Source organism: Pogona vitticeps, chromosome 2 (assembly GCF_051106095.1).
Source record: "Pogona vitticeps strain Pit_001003342236 chromosome 2, PviZW2.1, whole genome shotgun sequence".
Lineage (NCBI taxonomy): Eukaryota > Metazoa > Chordata > Lepidosauria > Squamata > Agamidae > Pogona > Pogona vitticeps.
In genome coordinates, this window is record NC_135784.1 from 159,289,812 (window position 1) to 159,308,594 (window position 18,783).

Sequence of the window (18,783 nt, forward strand, 5' to 3'; positions counted from 1 at the left end):
AAACATGAGCTTCCCAACATGACCACCATCCGGGGAAGGAGACTTTAAGAACCTGGGCCCCCCCTCTCCGGCCCTCCTAGCCCAGCATGGAGGGCACGTCTTGCTGCTGCGCCCGAGCGCGCAAAATGTATCTCAGGCCAGGCTGTTTTGCAGAGATCCCACCTTTTGAAAAAAAAAAAAGGGGGGGGGAGTGGCGGGAATGGAAGGCTGTCGGTTGCAAAGCCCCTGAGCTCTGGGAAAAGAGAACTGCCGCTTCCCCCCCTCGCATGGAAATCGTGCCTCTCCAGAAGCCCGCCAAAGAACGCCCAAGGGCGCATCATCCCCACCACCACCACCGCCGCCCCAATTGTGCTTTGCTCTCTCTCTCTCTCTCTCTCTCTCTCTCTCTCTCTCTCTCAGACAATCAAACAATTATCCGTCGTGCCTGGAAGGAACCAACCCTCGGCTGGGGCTGGGCTTGGGCAACTGTTTCCTCAGTGGCGGCTTCCCGACCCCTGCGAGCGCCCTGCGCCTTTCCAGCGCCTCGGCCCCTTGGCCGCCCCTCCTCCTCCACCACCTCCTCTCCCCCCCCCCGGAGCCCCCTCTCGTCCCCCCCCCCTCTCCTTCCCCCGCGCCCCGCCTCGGGTCACCCAACTTCTTCCCTGGCCCCTCCCCGCGCTCGGTGAGGTCACTTTTCAGCTGTCGTGGGGAAAAAGGTTATTTTGCAGAGATTTGAACGGGAGGCGAGAGGGCCCGGGGATGCTCGCCGCTCCGGGCAGGAGCCGGGGCAAACCGAGGCTTTTCTTTAGGCGGCTCGGTCCGCAGCTCCCAACAGCTCCTCTCCCGGGTGGGTGGAGCGGGTGGGATGTCGCTTCGGCACACCAGCCCTGCCTCTGTGCGGTGGTGGGAACCGTCCTCTAGGCTGGTAAGTTTTACCAGGGAGTTTGCTTCTTTTTTTCCCGGTCGGGTCCTGCGACGTGGGTCGAGAAGACGGGTCTATTTTGTTCTGCTTTGCCTTCGTGCTGCAACTAGGAGAGGGACCTTTTCCTGCCTGGATTCTCCCCAGGTTTTTTTTTTTAAATTGACGTGCTTGCTCTCTTCTGGCCGGACAGCTTGTCCTAAGGCAAAGTTTGGAGGGGGGGGGGGTCTTCCCTTGGTGGCTCTGAAGGGAGGGAAGCCGAAAAGAGGAGAGATCTCCGCAGGAAGCGAACAGTGGAAGGAGAGAATGGAAACGATAGGCTGGCGCAGCGGGTGTCCCAATCCTGATCTCGACGGTCTCGCAGAGCGCCTGCCTCGATCTCGGATTTGGGCAGCGAAGCGCAAAGATGAGCTGGAGTCAGAAACAAGGGACCGGGAGCAAAGAAGCTGGCTAGCTCTCCTCCTGCCAAAGAATCCCTGTCATTATGTCGGCTCTTTCCTTTTCCTGCCTCGCGTGGTGGAGCTCTGTTAACAACCAAGAGAACTTTTGTTAGGAGCGCTCTGGATTTTAGGGATTGTTGGCTTAATCCTTTCCTCCCACCTCCTGGATTCCCAGCTGCGTCCTTTCCTCCCTCCCTCCCTCCCCTCCACACAAGCCAGCTAGTAAGGGTATGCTAAAACTGATACAGTACTCGCTGTCTGATCCCGAAGGGAATATTTCCGTTCAACTCAGCACCATTTTCCTGTCTGGGATCCAAGCCATGGCTGGGGAAGAAGAGCCAGCAACACCTCTGTTAAGCCCTTTGTTGTATATCCATGTCCATCTCTGTGTGTACAGTATATATACAGACATCAATAGCCAGGATGTGGTGACCGGCTGGGTCAGCTGAGCTGCAGCCCCTGAAGGTGGCGGCACATGTACTGGAGTGGATTATTGCATTGGGTATTGCTTGAGAAGAGGGAGCATCGAGAACTTCTCATCTGGGAGAGTGAGAGCTTTTGTTTGAGCCGAGGTTTAGTATCACTCCCGGAATTCGTTTCAGACCGAACTCAGACATGAAGATCTTAAAAGCAAAGCAATCAGAAAGAGAGAGGATGAGAGAAAGAAAAGGAGTATTGTATTATCCCTTTCAAGACCCCCACACTTATTTTAGTGTGATTCTTCTGACAAATCACAGTCATAGGAATAGTGCTTCTGAGCATATGCAGAGTGCTTTCACCTTCTGCCCTCCCTCTGAATTAAGAAGAAGAACTCTTAAAAATAGGACAGGAATGGCTTTCAGCAGATTTGAGCTCAGACACCACAGTTTGAAGGAAAACTATTGAATCTGAGCTTAATTGATTCAGGTTAACTACTGTATAAAAGTTGCGGTTTCTACAACTGAAACTTGCCACACTGGTCCTTCCTGAAACAATAATCTAGAATCTCCTAGATGGTAAATTTTCAACCACAGAAATCTGAGCAGGTGGAAAGAAGTTGGACTCAATAAATCCTCCCTGGTATATAGGCTGACAGTGGGAGATTAAAAGAAGCTTCACATCTTCTATGTCTTCTTTCCATAGCTTCACAGAACAAGTTGTATAAAACTTGTACGCCATGTATATCATGTTGTTTCCTAGGATCCATACGTGAGCAGAGACATGCACGATCCTCTGACTCTTTATATAGGGGCTTTCCTTTGTACCTTTGAAAGACAGGCTATAGTGGAGACTTGCAGATTTGTAGTGCTTCAAATTGTTTAATAGGGGCAAGTTACTATTTAGCTTGATTTAGCCACCCTGCTGAGATAATTGTGATGAAAAAGGATGTCATTCGCCCTTTCAGGGCAAGATGGTGGATTCACATTAGTGACTGGGAGTGCAAACTTGAAGCAATAATGTGGATTAATTAGAACAGAATTATGCCTATAATATAGCAGGAATGTTGTAACCTGTTTACAGCCCTCAAATGGTGGCCTCTGTGCATTGTGGCACAGATGCTGTCTGAGTACGTTTTCTGTGCTTTGCCCGCCATTCACATCACCTCCTCTTGCCACCTGCCTGTCATTTTTCACTGCCGTGTTACAGAGCTGCTTTCTTTTAATTCCTGGGTAAGCGTTGACTGAATTAGTACTCGACTTTTAGGGGCATGCTTATGCAGTTCAGAAGCTAGCTGTGTCTGGGCCAGATGTCCCACTTGTCTATTATGGATATCCTTACATTGATATCTAAGAAAAACTCAGAACTAGGGAGTTTAATGGACTCCGCTCCCGCAATCACCTAGCTCATAGGGCCACGGGTTGTAGTCCAAAAAAGAAAGCTTTCCAAGTTCTGTCGGGGATATTACAGTTGGAAGACAAGCAAAGTTGGCATTGGAACTTTGCATATGGAAACAATGCTGCACAGAAATGAGGGGACCTGTTCCCCTGTTTTGTGAATCTGTGATGCCCTGAACTATGGGGATATTCTTCAAGTAGGAGGAGGCACTTGGCAACCCTGATCCTAGGTGGGTTTGTCGGGAGGGCTGTCTTTCTTCCTTTGCCTTCTACCCAACTTGAAACAGGACCCCTGTGAAAAATGATGGATGCCTTCCCTCTTGAAGCTGGGAAGGGAGCCCAGAAAGTTCTGGCTCCTCGTTCTGCCTCCTGCTCCAATTCACCGTGCTTCCCCTCCCAATCCGGGAACGGGACCCAGAAGTCCTGGCTGATGATCAAGTTTAAATCGTTGTGAATTTAGATGTAATTATGGACTTCCACCTCTTTGTGTCCCTTGTCAGCCTTCAAGCTACCCCCTCCCCCCCCCCCCGATGTAAAGCAAAGGGATTGTAGGTGGTATGTAGAAATGTTGGCTTGGGTTTGGCGTGATGGCTGCAAGACATGGAAAGAGGGTGAGGAATGATGCATCTTGCCCATTCCAGCTGGGGGGGAAGGGGGGGGGAGTTAGTCATGCTTTCTGCCACTTGAGTCATGTGAATAGCTTAACCCTTAGGGAGTGGGAAGAGGGTAGGAAAGGAACTCCTTGGGGAGCTGAGTGATGGTAGAAGCCAGGTGGATAAGCCCTAGTGAGCAATGAGCCTACGAGCAATTGTCCTGAATCCTACTGAAGGAGCATCTAGTCCAACATCTTGTTTCTCTTGGTGGTCAACCTGATGCCTGTGCGAAACCTGGACAAAAGGCGTGAGCACAATACTACTACTCCTCTCCCTCACTGAATTCAGAGGAGCCTAATCATGCTACTCGTTTGAACCACCCTGGTTTCCTCTGGACCTTCGGGAAGCTAACGCCCATTCCTGTTTTCCATTTCAGTCCATGTTCCGAAGTGTAATAGTTTGAAGTTACTGACAGCCATAGTTCATGAATGTTTCCCATTAGAAGTGAACTATCTCCCACTATTTCAGCTTTCTTTTGAGGATCCTGGGTTCTACGGCAAGAAAGAAAAGTTTCTCTTGTAGCCATTTTTATGTATATTGTTTGTTTGTTTGTTTGTTTGTTTATGGCCAGTATTTCTAGTATGTGGCTTTATATGCTCCTGGCATATCACTCCTCATCTTTTTTACTTGAGCAGCAAAGCAAAACGAAAACAAAAGGTCCAGATCCTCGCAGAGTGGTTGCTCCAGCCTCCTTGATCTTTTCTGATTGTCCATTTTGCCATCTTTTTTCTGCTTTATAATATTTCTTTTAAGATGTCTCAGGAGGCCTGGTTTCGAATCCTGTCTCTGCCATAGGAAACCACGAGGAGTGTGGCGCCGGCAAAACCACCCCTTAAATATCACACTTACCTTGAAAGAACATCAGTGGTTCCCAACCTTGGATAACCCAGGCATTCTTTGACTGCAATTCCCAGAAGCCTTCACCAGTATCTGTGCTTGCTGGGTTTTCAGGGAGTTGCAGTCCAGGAACACCTAGGTTACCCAAGGTTGGAAGCACTGGTATAGGATATCATGCAGGAAGATCAGCCCTCAGACAACAGATCACAGAGATCAAGAGCCACACAATCTAAGCACAACCTCAGACAACATTCTAATCAACAGAGGGTTGGCAGTCTTTTAAACTGGCAAATTAGTTTTACTTACTTTCAGTACAAAAACACAGAGCTTTCACCAGTGTCTGGCTACGTGCTCTGCTCTCAGTAGTCTAGGAAGAGAAGTTTAAAAAGATCCTGTACGATCAGCACAAATGTTTTTGTAATTCTGGAGGGATAGAAGCAATAATGCATGTTGTTTTGCTTTGCCCTTTTTTATCATAAGCAGAAATCTCTTTTGAACCTTGTTTAAAGAAATCTTCTAGACTATCAGTCATTTCCCACTCTTTCATGGCTTCCAAGACAGAATATAAATATGTTGTCTAATGTGGTGAAATTTTGTGCTGCTACAGTCCAAATCTGGGAAGGAATTTGTAAAGGAATAATTTTAGAATATCTGTAATTAGTATTTACAGTAGTTAACAGCAGCAATCTTCTAAAAAGGGAATACATCCGGTACTTATTATGCCACTAGGAGATTACACATTGGATGTATTTATAGTTTATTGTATTTTGGATCGTAGCCACTGACCATAATCAAATCTACTTACAGTGGGGTCTTGACTTGAGAACTTAATCCGTATTGGAAGGCAGTTCTCAAGTCAAAAAGTCTGTAGGTCAAGTCTCCATTGACCTACAGTGCATTGAAAACCGATTAATCCCGTAACAGGCCGTTTTTGTTCCATTTTGGTTTTTTTCTGGTCTGTAAGTCAAATCTTACGGTAGTCTCCAAGTCAAACCTAAATTTTGCGGCCAGAGAAGTCTGTAACTCAAAAACGTCTGTAAGTCAAGCCGTCTGTAAGTCAAGGGTCCACTGTATCTACCTTAGGGGTGCAGATTATAGTTGTATTATCCTCAACCCTTCCTCTCTCCATCAGGTACCCCTGGCACTGCTGTTCTCCTGCAAATTTGGCACCAGAGCCAGTGGTTTTAGAGGGCCCGGGTTATGAAATGCAAATCTGGAGCCAGCAAATAACTAGCAGGAGGAAGCAACAGATGGTTATGGTGATGTAGTAGGATTCACAGGTAGCAAGAAGGGCAGCACCCACCATGGTACCTGCATGCTCGAGCTGCTAACTTTTCTGCTGCCCCTTATCTTTTGCTCTCCTTTGACTTTTAGTTGGACGTGTGCATGGCACAGTCCACCTGCCTGGATGCATGGCCTAAGACAAAAGGGACCACCCTTTCCTGCCTGGCCAGCTGGGCTAGGTAATGCAGGATTGTTGCAGAGCAACCAAAGTACTGATAGGGATCATGGATGGATGGATGGAGAAAGTGGGGTGCCGGTAGTAGACGTATTCATCAGTAGTGGTGGACAGTAAAGCCTTCTAGCCTGACCAAAGTTCCCCCAAACCCCTAACAGTGCACCCAGCCTTTCCTACGTACCTTGCTGCCCACCTAGAAGGAGTTGGAGAAACAAAGAATGACCCAGAACATGGGAAAAAAAGTGGGCTTCACTTCTAGAATCATTCTGCAGGCATGGCTGCTGGCCCTGTTGGAGGAGCTGTCGTCCCAGCGGTAACTTTCCCCATTTCCATGGGCTACTGGAAAAGTCGAATGGGTTTGTGGCTCTTGTACATTCTCCGAGGTTGTTGTCTCTGGCAGTTTTGAAGCCTAGATGAAACTCTCTTTCAACAGGTGTCCTTCCCACTTGGATGGCTCTGGTGGAAAACTGAGGTGCACCTTGGCTGGTGATCATGGAGCCCACATCGCTTCTTCCTGTCCTTCTGACTCCTGACCCCCAGGACTTAAACCAAGGGACGACCGAGTCAAATGAGCCTGCTGTGGATCCCTGCAGCCTCCTTTCTGGAAGGCACTATGAAGTCGTGCCTTGCATCATCTGTGCTCTCTGCTGCATTTTTGGAGTGGTTTACTGCTGCTTTGGTAAGCAAAAGGAAAAGACACATCTCTGCCTGGGAGTGCCTTCAAACTTTCCCACTTGTTTTCCTCCCCTGCTCTTAAGGAGTTGTCTACAACTCTGTCTTTCTTGCTTCTACCCTATAATAGATGAGGACAAGTATCCTTTTCACTGCAGTTCTTGAGCAAAGACTCTGCATAGTTGGGAAGCTTCAGCTGTCCAGGGATTTGGGACTACAACTCCCATGATTCCTTATGATCACGACTGGCTGTGCTAGGAGCTGAAGTCTAAATGTTTTGGATGGCTAGTGTTTCACCAGTCCTAATCCTAGTAATTAGTACAACCTTGAAAGTAACTTTATAATTAGAACACAATACATATTTTTCTTATCAAATCAAGCTCCCCTTTTACATTCAGATGCTCTGGAACTACAGTATGTGCAATTCAAAACTTGGAAAAGTTACTACTGTTGAACAGAACTCTCCTGTCAGCATGGCCCTTTTTTAAAAGGTTTTGAATTCTTGGCAGTAACCCCCACATCAGAGTTCCCCCACACACCTGCAGGGATAGACAGGCAGACCAACACGCACGCGCGCACGCATGCGCACACGCACGCACACGCACACGCACACGCACACACACACACACACACACACACAGGGTTGCCCTACCAAAGTAGCCGATACAAAGCTGCCAGTGAATGAAAGTGGTAATTACATCTGGTATTTATCTCTACCAAATATGAACACTGCAACAAACATTAGTAAATGGCATATTTTGACCCTAACAAAAAGATGTTTCATAGTTTGAATCGTTATAAAGGCAGAGGCGCAAGCTTACACTTTCTAGAACTGTGGATGAGCTTTGGTGGGGAAGTGATGACATGCAGTTCCCCACCATAATAGAGTTTCCCTCCTAGTGATGACCCCTCCCCCCCATCCTCTCCCCCCATCCCTTCTGCTAATAGCACAGGCTCCACTCTCATGATGACGTTTACACATTTCTGAAACTGGAGTGCACATGTGCAATAAGGCTTACTCTTATTTTCCTTATTATTGCTGTCCTGTTTAAAGCTGTCACCATCCCACCCTAAGTTGCTAGTGTGCATTAAAGTATTTCAAGCTATCTGCTGCCTTCTAGGCTTATTGGACTATATCTCCCATCATGTAGTGGTGGGATTTGTAGTCCAACATACCTGAAAGGTGCCAGCCTGTGAAGTTCTCTCCCCCCCCCCCGTGCCTCCGCAGCTGAGGCCATGGGAGGAAAGGAAGAGGTCTGTGGATAATTTTTTTTTAATGAAAGAGGAGGAATGTGGTCTTCCCCTTTTGCAAAGGAGACCGTATAAAATATATTGCGGGCGCTACTGCCCCTCTTTTCTTTTTACCCTGTTTTATTGGAAAGGTACTATGGAAAAAAAAAACTCCAACTCACATTCTGAAACTCTAGCCTCATATGCTGTTACCTAAGCGTAACCATTTCTTCTCAAATAAAGTGACATCTGGTAAATCTGGAAAATGCAAGAGAGAGACAAAAAATAAATAGCTTCTTGGCCCGGGGTGGGTTAATTGGAATCTAACTCTCTAGATGGGGAGTAATCCAAACAAATGTACACTGTATGGCAAGTTTTCAGTGAACTTTTTAATGTACTCATTATTCTGGTGATTTTAACATTGAAAGAGGAAGCAACAAAAGTTTATAATTTCTTAATCTGGATGTTATACTTATGCTAAAAATTAACAAAACAGTGTTGTTGTTTTAAAAGTCGCAAATGTATGTGCCCTATCAGTGTTGCACATACATTTCAATGACACTAAATAGCCAGTTTCTTAACAAGAACAATGTGTTCTTCATACTTGATCTATTTCACATCCCTCACGTAACAATTGCTTTTACAGCCATGGTGATAATTGCAAGGCTTCGTCACAAACTGCATGAAACCTTTGTTCTGAGTGACTACAAAAGGAGGGCCAGTTTTCATAATCACACTTCTCTCGCCATGCGGCTTAGAGCGTCTGGGACTGTCTTTGCTTGGCCCACCAGCTGTGACCATCCTCGGACAACCTAGCTACAGTAGTTCATGTGCTGGGAACCTCGCTGTTAGACTACTGTAGTGCACTTTAGGTAGGGCTGCCCTTGGAGACAACACATACTGCAACAGGTGCAATATGTGACAACTAGATTGCTAGCAGAAAAACCCTTCAGAGCCCAGTTCTTAAAAAAAAAATTACACTGGCTGCCAGTACACTGCCAGTCTGAGTTCAAAGTGTTGATAATAACCTGTAAAGCCCTAGGTTTGAGATCTTGATACTTGAGGGGACATCTCTCCCTACATATACCTACCTCATCACTAACCTCTGCTTCCTCTCCTGCCATGTAGAATGATCCACTAAACTGTACAGAGATGCAGGGGGACTTTCTTGGTTGTAGCACCCTAGCTGTAGAACACTCTCCCCTTAGAGGCTTGGCTGACGCCAACTTTAACCTCATTTGATGACAAAATTAATCACCAAGGCCTTTGGGAATTAAGGATCATGGCCCAAAGGCTGTGGAGGCTTTTTTTTTTTAAACTGTTGTTGGTTTTAATGTATGTTTGCAGTTTGAATGTTTTAAATGGTTTTAATGTATTGAATTTATTGTTGCTGTTGTACAGTACCTGGAATTTTAGGGCATACTGTATAGTGCAATATAAATGTCCCAAATAAATGTTTTCTGTGCATTGATATTAGCAATTCACTTAATCCCCATAATAAGAATTTGGGTTATTTGCCAGTTGTCCTTGTCTTGGCCTGCCTTTGTGTTGGCAGAATATGCCTCCCATGAAATGTCTTTGGATGACTTTGGTTCTTTTTCTGCCCACAGGTTACCGCTGTTTCAAAGCCATCATGTTCCTCTCAGGTCTGCTCTTTGGTTCAGCTGTGATCTTCCTGCTCTGTTACAAGGAGCGCATCTTGGACACGCAGCTGAGCTTGGAGGTCAGCGCCGGCATTGCCCTGGGCATTGGAGTTCTGTGTGGCTTGGTCACCATGTTGGTGCATTCCGTTGGGTTGTTCCTGACTGGGCTTCTACTTGGCTTGCTGGTGGCCACTGCTGGGCTGGTGGCCACGGAGCCTTTGTACGAGCTGCGCAGTGCCTGGGTCCCTGCTGGATCTCTCTTGGGCTCTGCCCTCTTGGGTGCTGTCTTGGCCTTGCGTTGGCAGAAGACCCTCACGGTGATCTCCACGGCTGTGTTTGGGGGCGCCGTGCTAACCCTCTGCTTGGACTATGCTGTGGAGAACCTGGCTTTGGGCCAGCATGTGTATGACCGCCTCCGCCTGGCCCCTGCTTCCCCACTCTGCTGGTGTGGCTGGGCCGTGCTGGCCACCTGGCCCGTCCTTGCCTTAATGGGAATCCTGCTGCAGTGGAAAGTGACCGCTGAGGGCTTCTCTCACACCGATGGTAAGAGGAAGAACTTGAGCTTGTACATTTAGCCAGGGTCTGACAAAACTGAGGGGGAAACTGCTAAATGGGTTGCTTACATGAACAAGGCAGACATTTAAACATGTACTGAGTACTGAATGGTGATTGAAAGATATAGTTAATTGAAAGTGGAAACCTAACCTGTAAGTATTCACGAAGGCTTTCACGGCCGGGATCTGATGGTTGTTGTGGGTTTTTCAGGCTCTTTGGCCATGTTCTGAAGGTTGTTCTTCCTGACATTTTGCCAGTCTCTGTGGCCGGCATCTTCAGAGGACTGGAGGAGGAAATCTGTCCATGCTCTGTCCATGCTCTGGAGAGTTCCTACTCCAGTCCTCTGAAGATGCCGGCCACAGAAATTGGCAAAACGTCAGGAAGAACAACCTTCAGAACACGGCCAAACAGACCAAAAAACTCACAACAACCATCTAACCTGTAAGCCTCAAGAAAGCACATCTCTTCCAAAGTGTTTCTCTTCCTTATTAAAATAGGCTTTACAAGCCTTTGTTATTTGACTGGCTCTTGCTATTTAAGCTCTTAAGCGAACTTAAGAGTCCATGGTTTTCTAAGGTGATTTAAAATTATTCTGTAGTCAAGTAAATGTATTCTGCCATTAGTTAAATGTAATCTATAAACTTTACATCTTAGTGGATTTGGCAGAAAATGGTGAAAAAACCTTTAGTGAATTGAAATTACGGTAACCTTTGATCATTGTTACTTAAGTCTGAATGGGTTTATGGGAGAAAACATTTCTTAATATTAATTTCTTAATATTAAAATATTTCTTCATATGAATGCTTCTTAATATCAGTATTTCTTAATGTTAATATTAAGAACCGTAGTTATAAAATGAAACATTTGTAAACAAATGTAATGTAATGAAATACTACATATTTTCATAAAAGCAGGAGCAAAGCCCATTAAACTCCACATCTTCACCTTCAGCCATGTCCTAGTTGTGTGTGTGGTCATGGAGTAGTTGGCCAACTGGAAAAGTTGCCTATAACCTCATGGAACTTGTTCATCCTTACTTTGAAGGGTTCAGATCAACCCTTTGGATTGTGACTGGGTACTTAGAAGGAAGGCTGGATAGCTCAGTGAGTTTGGTATCCAGCTGTGGAGACAAAGGTTAGGAGTTCAATTCCTCACTGTGCATCCGAGAAGAGCTAGCCTGTGTGGTTTTGGGCATGGTGCAAAGCCCCAAGATGCCCCCAGAAAAAGGGAATGGTAAACTCCTTCTGAGAACTCTCTACCAATTTATCCCTGAAAAGGGTTGCCGTATTTGAAAGTACAGTGCTGCCTCGCATTACAACGTTAATTCTTTCCAGCGAAATCGCTGTAGAATGAAAACGTCGTAATGCGAAAATAAAAAGCCCATTGAAATGCATTGAAACCCCTTCCATGTGTTCCAATAGGCTGGAAACTCACCGTCCAGCGAAGATCCTCCATAGGGCGGCCATTTTCGGTGGCTGTCTTGCGAGGAATCCGTCCCAGAAAACAGCGGGGACCCATTTTATTTACCTGGTGGCCATTTTAAACTGACGATCAGCTGTTGGAAAATCGTCGTTTTGCGAAGAATCGGTTCCTGAAGCAGGGAACTGATCATCGCAAAGCGAAAAAACCCTATTCAGACCATCATTTTGTGATCGCAAAAGCGATCACAAAAACGTTGTCATAATGCGTTTTTGTCGTAATGTGGGGCAATCGTAAAGCACTGTAGACCATCTCTGAAATTCTTAGAGGTTAGAAAAACTGCAGTTTTCCCAGAATCCTGCAGCAAGCATAACTAGTGGTAATGGTCTCCCAAGCTCTGGAAGAAACACACTCAATCTACCTAGCATGTTTATTCAGTGCTGGAAGCGTCCTGTATGAATTTGAACCTGAGGCAGAATAGGAATAAAACAAGACTGGAAGCATATGATCACTACTTCACCAAATATGAATTGTGCACAGAGTCAATTACCCTGAGGATTTTCTTTCATTTTCTCTTAAGCCAGAGATGGACAGAGTGTGGCCTTCCCCCCATTCCTCACCATTGGCGAGAGCCACACATTCCACACCCCCTGTTTTAATTAAAAGTTCTAGTGATCAAGGCACTGAAAAGATAGATTTGAGAGCAGTACTTGAAGAATTCTAGGTGTGTGTCAGACACACTAGTCTTAATCTGGGGGCAGAAGCTTAGTGCCCTGTAAAGGTGTCCCCCCCCCCAGCCCGTGACCAGCAGAAGTGAAAACAAGTAATGTAGACAAAACTGTAAGTAGATGCACATTGGTTTAACTGTATATTTATACTATTCTTAGTTTTTCTTCGTGTGTACCTCTGTGATGAAACCATCAAATTAAAAAAAAGTACAAGTCATGGATGGAAAATCTTTACTCCTCCAGATGCATTGGAAAGCTGCAGCTTCCATCATCCATTATCACTGGTTATCATAGACTCATAGAATAGAGGAGTTGGAAGGCTATAAAGCCATCAAGTCCAACTCCTGCCAGGTGGTTGTCTAAATTCCTCCTGAATGCCTCCAGTGTTGGAGCACTCACCAACTCCTGAGGTAACTGGTTCCACTGTCATACCGCTCTAACAGTTAGGAAGTTTTTTCCTGATATTAAACCAAAATCTGGTTTCCTATAACTTGAGCCATTGTTGTGTGTCCTGCACTCTGGGATGATCGAGAACAAATTCTGCTGCTCCTCTGTATGACAGCCTTTCAAGTATTTGAAAAGTGCTATCATATGCCACCTAGGGCTGATGGGAATTGCAGTTCAACAGCATCTGGAAGGCCACAAATACCTGGTCTGGGTAACTGTGGATGAGGAGTAAACTGGAAGTATGCTATCAGGAGGCACTTCTGCCCCACTCCCTTGCCACTAATGTTTGTTGCACCTAGATCTTCAGTGCCAAAACTTTAGTGTCCTTCTCTCCCTCCCTCTGAGTCCACAAGGAGAATTTAGCAGAGGCAGAAGCATGAGCCGGAATATAGATAAGAAGGGTATAAACTGGCATGGAAGAACCAAACTACCTTTTTTTCTTCATTCTTCCAATTCCTCTGCCTTTATGACGGAGTTCTAGAACATTGGATTGGGGTTTGTGAGACCCAGGCTCAAGTCGTGCTCAACCACTATTTTTCTTACCATAGGATCATTGTGAGGTTAAAAATGGGTTCAGGAGAGAGGAAGACGCCTGCCCTCAGTTTCTTAGAGGGAAAATGGAGTAAAAATGGATCATGAGGAAGTACTGCTTATACCTCCACACGCCCTTGCACTCCACCTGGAAGTAGAGCAGTCAGATCTATAAAAGGGAAGCTGATATTCTCAGAGTTCAAAGGAGAACAGCAGAGGCAGCGTGACCATAGTGGAGAGCTCTGTTCACTTTCCTTGTACGTTGAGAAGCAGTGGGCGGGGTCAGCAAAAGTGAATGGCCCAGAGAAGGTTGTGGAGCAATCTTGCTCTTCCCTTCCCACATCTGATTTTGTGGTCAGGAATGGAAGTCTTCATTTCCCGCCTAGCTGAAGTGTTTCACTGCCGGAAGGCAGTAGTTTCTTGTTTCTCATCTCCCAAAGTTCTGAGTCTGGTTTCCTGTGGAAGGGAGTTCCACAGCACAGTAACAACCACCAAAAACCCTCTGTCTTGTCTTCTCACTAAGCATGCCTATGGGAATGGTGGCAACTGAGAGAAAGTCTCCTGGAAAGATGTTGGGACAAGCATTTTCTGGTTTAATGCTCCCTTTCTCTTACCCAGTGGTCTTGAATCGGCGCCAGAAGCAGCTGCAACTATTACGGATTCGGCAGCGTGAAGCCAAGAAGAGGCAGCAGAGCCAGGCTCCCCAAGAGGGGTCCTACCGACACAAAGCTACTGCAGTCAAGCGCTGTGCGGGAGATGTCCTTGCACCAGTGAGTAGTTGTTGAGATACAATTTCTTCCTCTTCCGAAACCTTCATTGTACTGATCTCCACCCTGTTTCCTATGTACCAGATCAGCAGCAGACATAACACATTACTTTTCTCAAGAAACACCTGGTGTTTTTTTTTACTATTATTAATGTTTCTAGGCTCTTGTTACAATCATAGCTATTATAATTATTTTATTTTATTTCCACTCCACCTTTCTCCCTGTAGAGGGACTCAAGGCACCTTTCAAATCATTTAAAAACACAAATATTTTAAAAATTATAATGGTAAAACCCACATTATGAAACAAAAAATACACAAATTAGTTATTAAAAATCACAAAATAAAGTATTGCTAAAACCAGTTAAAAACACATGTTTTAAGAAGGTGAAAGGACAATTCTCCCCTTAAAATTCTGTCCTCCACAGGAGTTTACATATTAAAAGCTTGCCTAAAACAGAAGCTCTGTCTGCAGAAGGACAGAAGGGAGGATCCAGCCTGATTTCCCATGGAAAGGTATTCCATAACGTTGCAGAAGCTACAAAAAAGGCCCTGTCGTGTGTACTCACTCAGCGTGCCTGTGACGATAGTGGCACTGAGTGAAAGGCCTCCCGTGAGGGTCTTAAAGCCTGGGAAGAGATATGAGCCCTCAAATAGCCAAGCAAAAACAACAGTCTTATTCTCCATGAATAATGTTTTATCAAAACTGGTGGCCATCATCGCCATATCCTCTCGCAGGAGATTTCAGAATGTAGCTATGTGCTGAGCGAAGAAGCATTTTGACTTACATTTGCTATCTATTTGGTAGTGTTTTCAGCTCTTTGTACTTTAGTTCCAGGGTTAAGCTTGGTCTTGAAAATGAGAACACAGCCCATTTGGGACCGCATGTATCTGTCCTAGATAGCTTTGTTTCTTCTAAAGGAGCCCAAATGAATGCTTCAAGAGTCCAAAAAGCCTATCTCATATGGAAAAAGATCATCTCCAAAATTTATTATGATGAGATAATTTGCTATTTGATTTGCAATATATGTGGCAGGTTTGACTGCTACTAAACATTAGCATGAAGCCGTCTGTGTGTGTATAAAGCAGGGGGGGGTGATGTCCCAAGGGTAGGCATGTCCATCGTTGAACTTGGAAGGCACTCTTGCAACCCCCAATATTTTTTGAGCTCAATACCTACATATTTTTTTCCACTGGAAAATTTGCCTTATATCCTCCAGCGACCAAATATTTTTTTTAAAAAAGAAGAAATATTTTGGGTGGGAGCCCACAAAACTTGGCTGGACTGCCCTGAATTAGCCTCAAGAGCACAAGGAGACCTTCTGAGGAAATAAATAAATAAATAAATAAATAAATAAATAAATAAATAAATAAATAAATAAATAAATAAATAAATAAGTGAATAAGTGAATGAATGAATGAATGAATGAATGAATGAATAGATAGATAGATAGATAGATAGATAGATAGATAGATAGATAGATAGATAGATAGATAGATAGATAGATAGATAGATAGATAGATAGATAGATAGATAGATAGATAGATAGATAGATAGATAGATAGATAGATAGATAGATAGATAGATAGATAGATAGAGGCAGGGAGCCTGGGGGAACCAGAAGAGCTTGAGGGCCCAAGGAAGGTGGGGAAAGATGGATTTGTGTCCAGCCCTAGCATAAATGTTGAAGAAAATATGTCTTTCTCCAAAGAGACAGGGACACAAGCCGGATGTGTACCTTCAAGTTGGGCTTGACTACAATCCGTTGATCCTCCCTTGAAGGCTTACATGTATCTTCTGCAATTGACACGCATTGGTGGCAAAAGACCATTTGGGCTGTGGCGGACTGAGTCGGCCTTGAAAAACATGAAACCCTTCTGCCACAGTAGCTTAATTCAAGGAAATATGCTGTTCCTGTTTCTTGGTTCATGAGCTGACATGTCTTCTTTTTTTCTCTCTCTCTCTCTCCCTTTTCCACTCTGAGAAGAGTTACATCCAGAGCCTGCGTGATCGCCAACAGCTGGGAACGGCCACCTCGCTGAGCTCCCACGCTCACACCACGGTGGATCTGGATTACGACAGTGGGTCTACTGTGCCTCTCACCATTCCCCGAGGCTGCCTCTGAAAAAGGGGTGACTTCGTCCCCCATTTGTGCCTTAAAGAGGGACATAGCCCAACTCAGCCCGAGGTTCTGAATATTATTGTCCTACACACAAACGTCCTTGGCTAGCCTGCGATTTTTTTTAAATGCCTTTTTTTAAATGTTTAGAATGGGTGGGCTTTGTTTCTTCCCCCTTTGGAAGGCAGGGCTTGATGCCCTATATGACTATATCATAGTAGGAGAGAAGGGATTTTTAAAAATAGTCAAATAATTTATTACCTATTAAGTCAGGTAAAGGAAGAAAACCACCTTATTCTGCAGGGTATCCACAGCTGCCTTCTAAGCTCTTCTGGAATGAACTGGCTACTCAGCAGTGCCTGTCCTGATCTCTGAGGCTAGTTTAGTGTCTGCTCTGACCAGGGTTGAGCTCAGCCACGATCATTCACTTTCCTTCGGAGGCCAGGGCTCTTTGCCCTAGAATGCAGGAGGGCTGAGAAACATTACTCTGTGCTAAGTACTTTTTGTGGCCTAGATCAGTTGCCTTTTGTAGAAATGCTTACCTCAGGGGTAAAACATCTAGGAGGTAACTTGAAATCATTAACACTACTACAAGTTCACGGGATAAACTTGCTTTTATTTGTGGTGCTTTCTCAACACTTTTGGTATGTGTGCCTTATGATGACAGACTCACGTGAGAATTTCCAGAGTTGCGTTACTTTTTTCTGTAAGACAATTCTGGGCTGCCTTCCCCAAGAAGGGAATGTTACTCTTCAACCTTCCCTGCCCTGTCTAGATGAAGATCTATGACGGACACTTTTCAACAATATTCAGGCATTCAGCCTTCACACAGTTAATGTTGCCTGACCCGAGTGTAGGGCTACACTCACCGCCTTGCCTCCGGACCACATCATTATTGGCCAGGCTCTACCACTGTCCGTGAAGGAGGGGAGAGTGCAGAAATAATGGTCCTCTGGATGATGTTGGGGTTCTAGTAAGCCCCAACTAGCATAGTGAATGACCAGGTATGGGCGGAACTGTAATCCTAAAACATCAAGGGTTCCCAATTCCTCATCCCTGTATTAGAGGAACGTCTGAACAGAGTTTAATGACGTTACCTGTAATGCATTACTTTTGAAGTACTGTAATGACATTACCATAATAGAACTATAGAAGAATGGAGCTGGAAGGGGCCTATAAGGCTGTCATGTCCAGCCCTCTGCTGAAGGCAGGAATCCAATTCAAAGTATACCTGACAGGTGGCTCTCTAATTTGCTTTTGAATGCCTCCAGCACTGGAGTGCTCACCACCTCCCTCGGTCATTGGTTCCATTGCCACATTGCTCTAACAGAATTACTTCCTAAAAGGAAAAGGATGATTAGTACTGTCATTGATTTTTGATATGATGAGAAATGTTTGATCCTAAAAGGGTTGCTTTTAGAGCATCATATTTCTGTTTTTTAAAAAAATTCTGTTCCTGTTAAAGTGCATTTTTTAAAAAAATATATATGTATATTTGAAAGTAACTAAAAAGTAATATGTTCCTGACATGTTACTCTTAGAGCAACTTTGATGAAGTAATGCCTAATGTGTAAAGTAAGGCTGGTGAAGAACTGTGAGAATGCAATTTGAATTCATGAAGGGAAGCCCTCATTTGTGCATCAGGTATCTTTCTTCAGGCCTTCTTCTCAAGTGGATGGATGGATGTTGAGACCGGACCACCAGGGTCCCAACAAGTGTGAACAACTCATCCTCTTATGTGACCGTAAGCCTGGTAGTAGTGAAGGCCAAACAGGGCCCTAATTATCCCAAGTGCCTTTTCTAATGGACACCCAGCCTTACTTGCACCAAAGTAGTTTTCAGTGTAACTTGACACTGGTGTTTTCAAACACATGTAGATAAGGATTTAAATCTTTTGTCAAAGTGCCAACTCTTTAGCTATAGGCTGAAAACACAGATTCCAATTCCTGAACTATTAATCTGAATTCAGCAGTTACACACTGGGTTTGGAACCCTATTCCAGGGATCTCTTTGTTATAGCAGATTATTTCCTGTGGATTGTTTTTTGTTACTATTTTATAATGTCTGTTCATAAAACTTAACACAGATGCATTTGTGCTGTATTATCTTTATCCACTACTTACACTAAGCAAAAAAAAAAAACTTGGGATGGGGTGGGGGAGTAACAACAATAATAGTAATAACAGCAACAATGTATTTGTTTGTTTGTTTATATTATGTTCTACATCAGAGTCCCTGCCAATAAAACCGATAGTGTAGAAACATGTGACACATTTAACCACAACCTTAATACAGTGGTGCCTCTCAAGACGAATGCCTCGCCGGACGAAAAACTCGCAAAACGAAAGTGTTTTGCGATTGTTGTGGTGACTTACAAGACGGCTTTTCCTATGGCCGTGCTTCGCAAGACGATTTTTCCCCCCGCGAGAGCGATGCCTCGCAAGATGAAAATAATCCATTCATCTTGCAAGGTTTCCCATAGGAATGCATAGCAATGCATTCCTATGGGAAACTGCGCTTTTGCAAGATGAAAATTTCGCAATATGACGCTACTCATGGAACGAATTATTT

The 18,783-nt window shown here is 44.7% G+C and overlaps 1 protein-coding gene across 2 annotated transcripts; it reads left to right on the plus strand.

Annotated features, from left to right (window-relative positions):
• Positions 1-581: 581 nt before the first annotated feature.
• On the plus strand, positions 582-18,303 carry LOC110073583 (transmembrane protein 198). 2 transcript variants are annotated; one of them, XM_020782941.3, is made up of 5 exons: positions 582-904; positions 6,535-6,780; positions 9,614-10,189; positions 13,945-14,096; positions 16,081-18,303. In XM_020782941.3, exons 2-5 carry the CDS (start codon positions 6,594-6,596, stop codon positions 16,216-16,218), a joined length of 1,053 nt encoding a protein of 350 aa, XP_020638600.3. In that variant the 5' UTR covers positions 582-904; positions 6,535-6,593; the 3' UTR covers positions 16,219-18,303. The 2 variants fall into 2 exon arrangements, with proteins under 2 accessions (XP_020638600.3, XP_072847079.2); XM_072990978.2 differs by lacking the exon at positions 582-904 and adding an exon at positions 927-1,886.
• Positions 18,304-18,783: the final 480 nt, after the last annotated feature.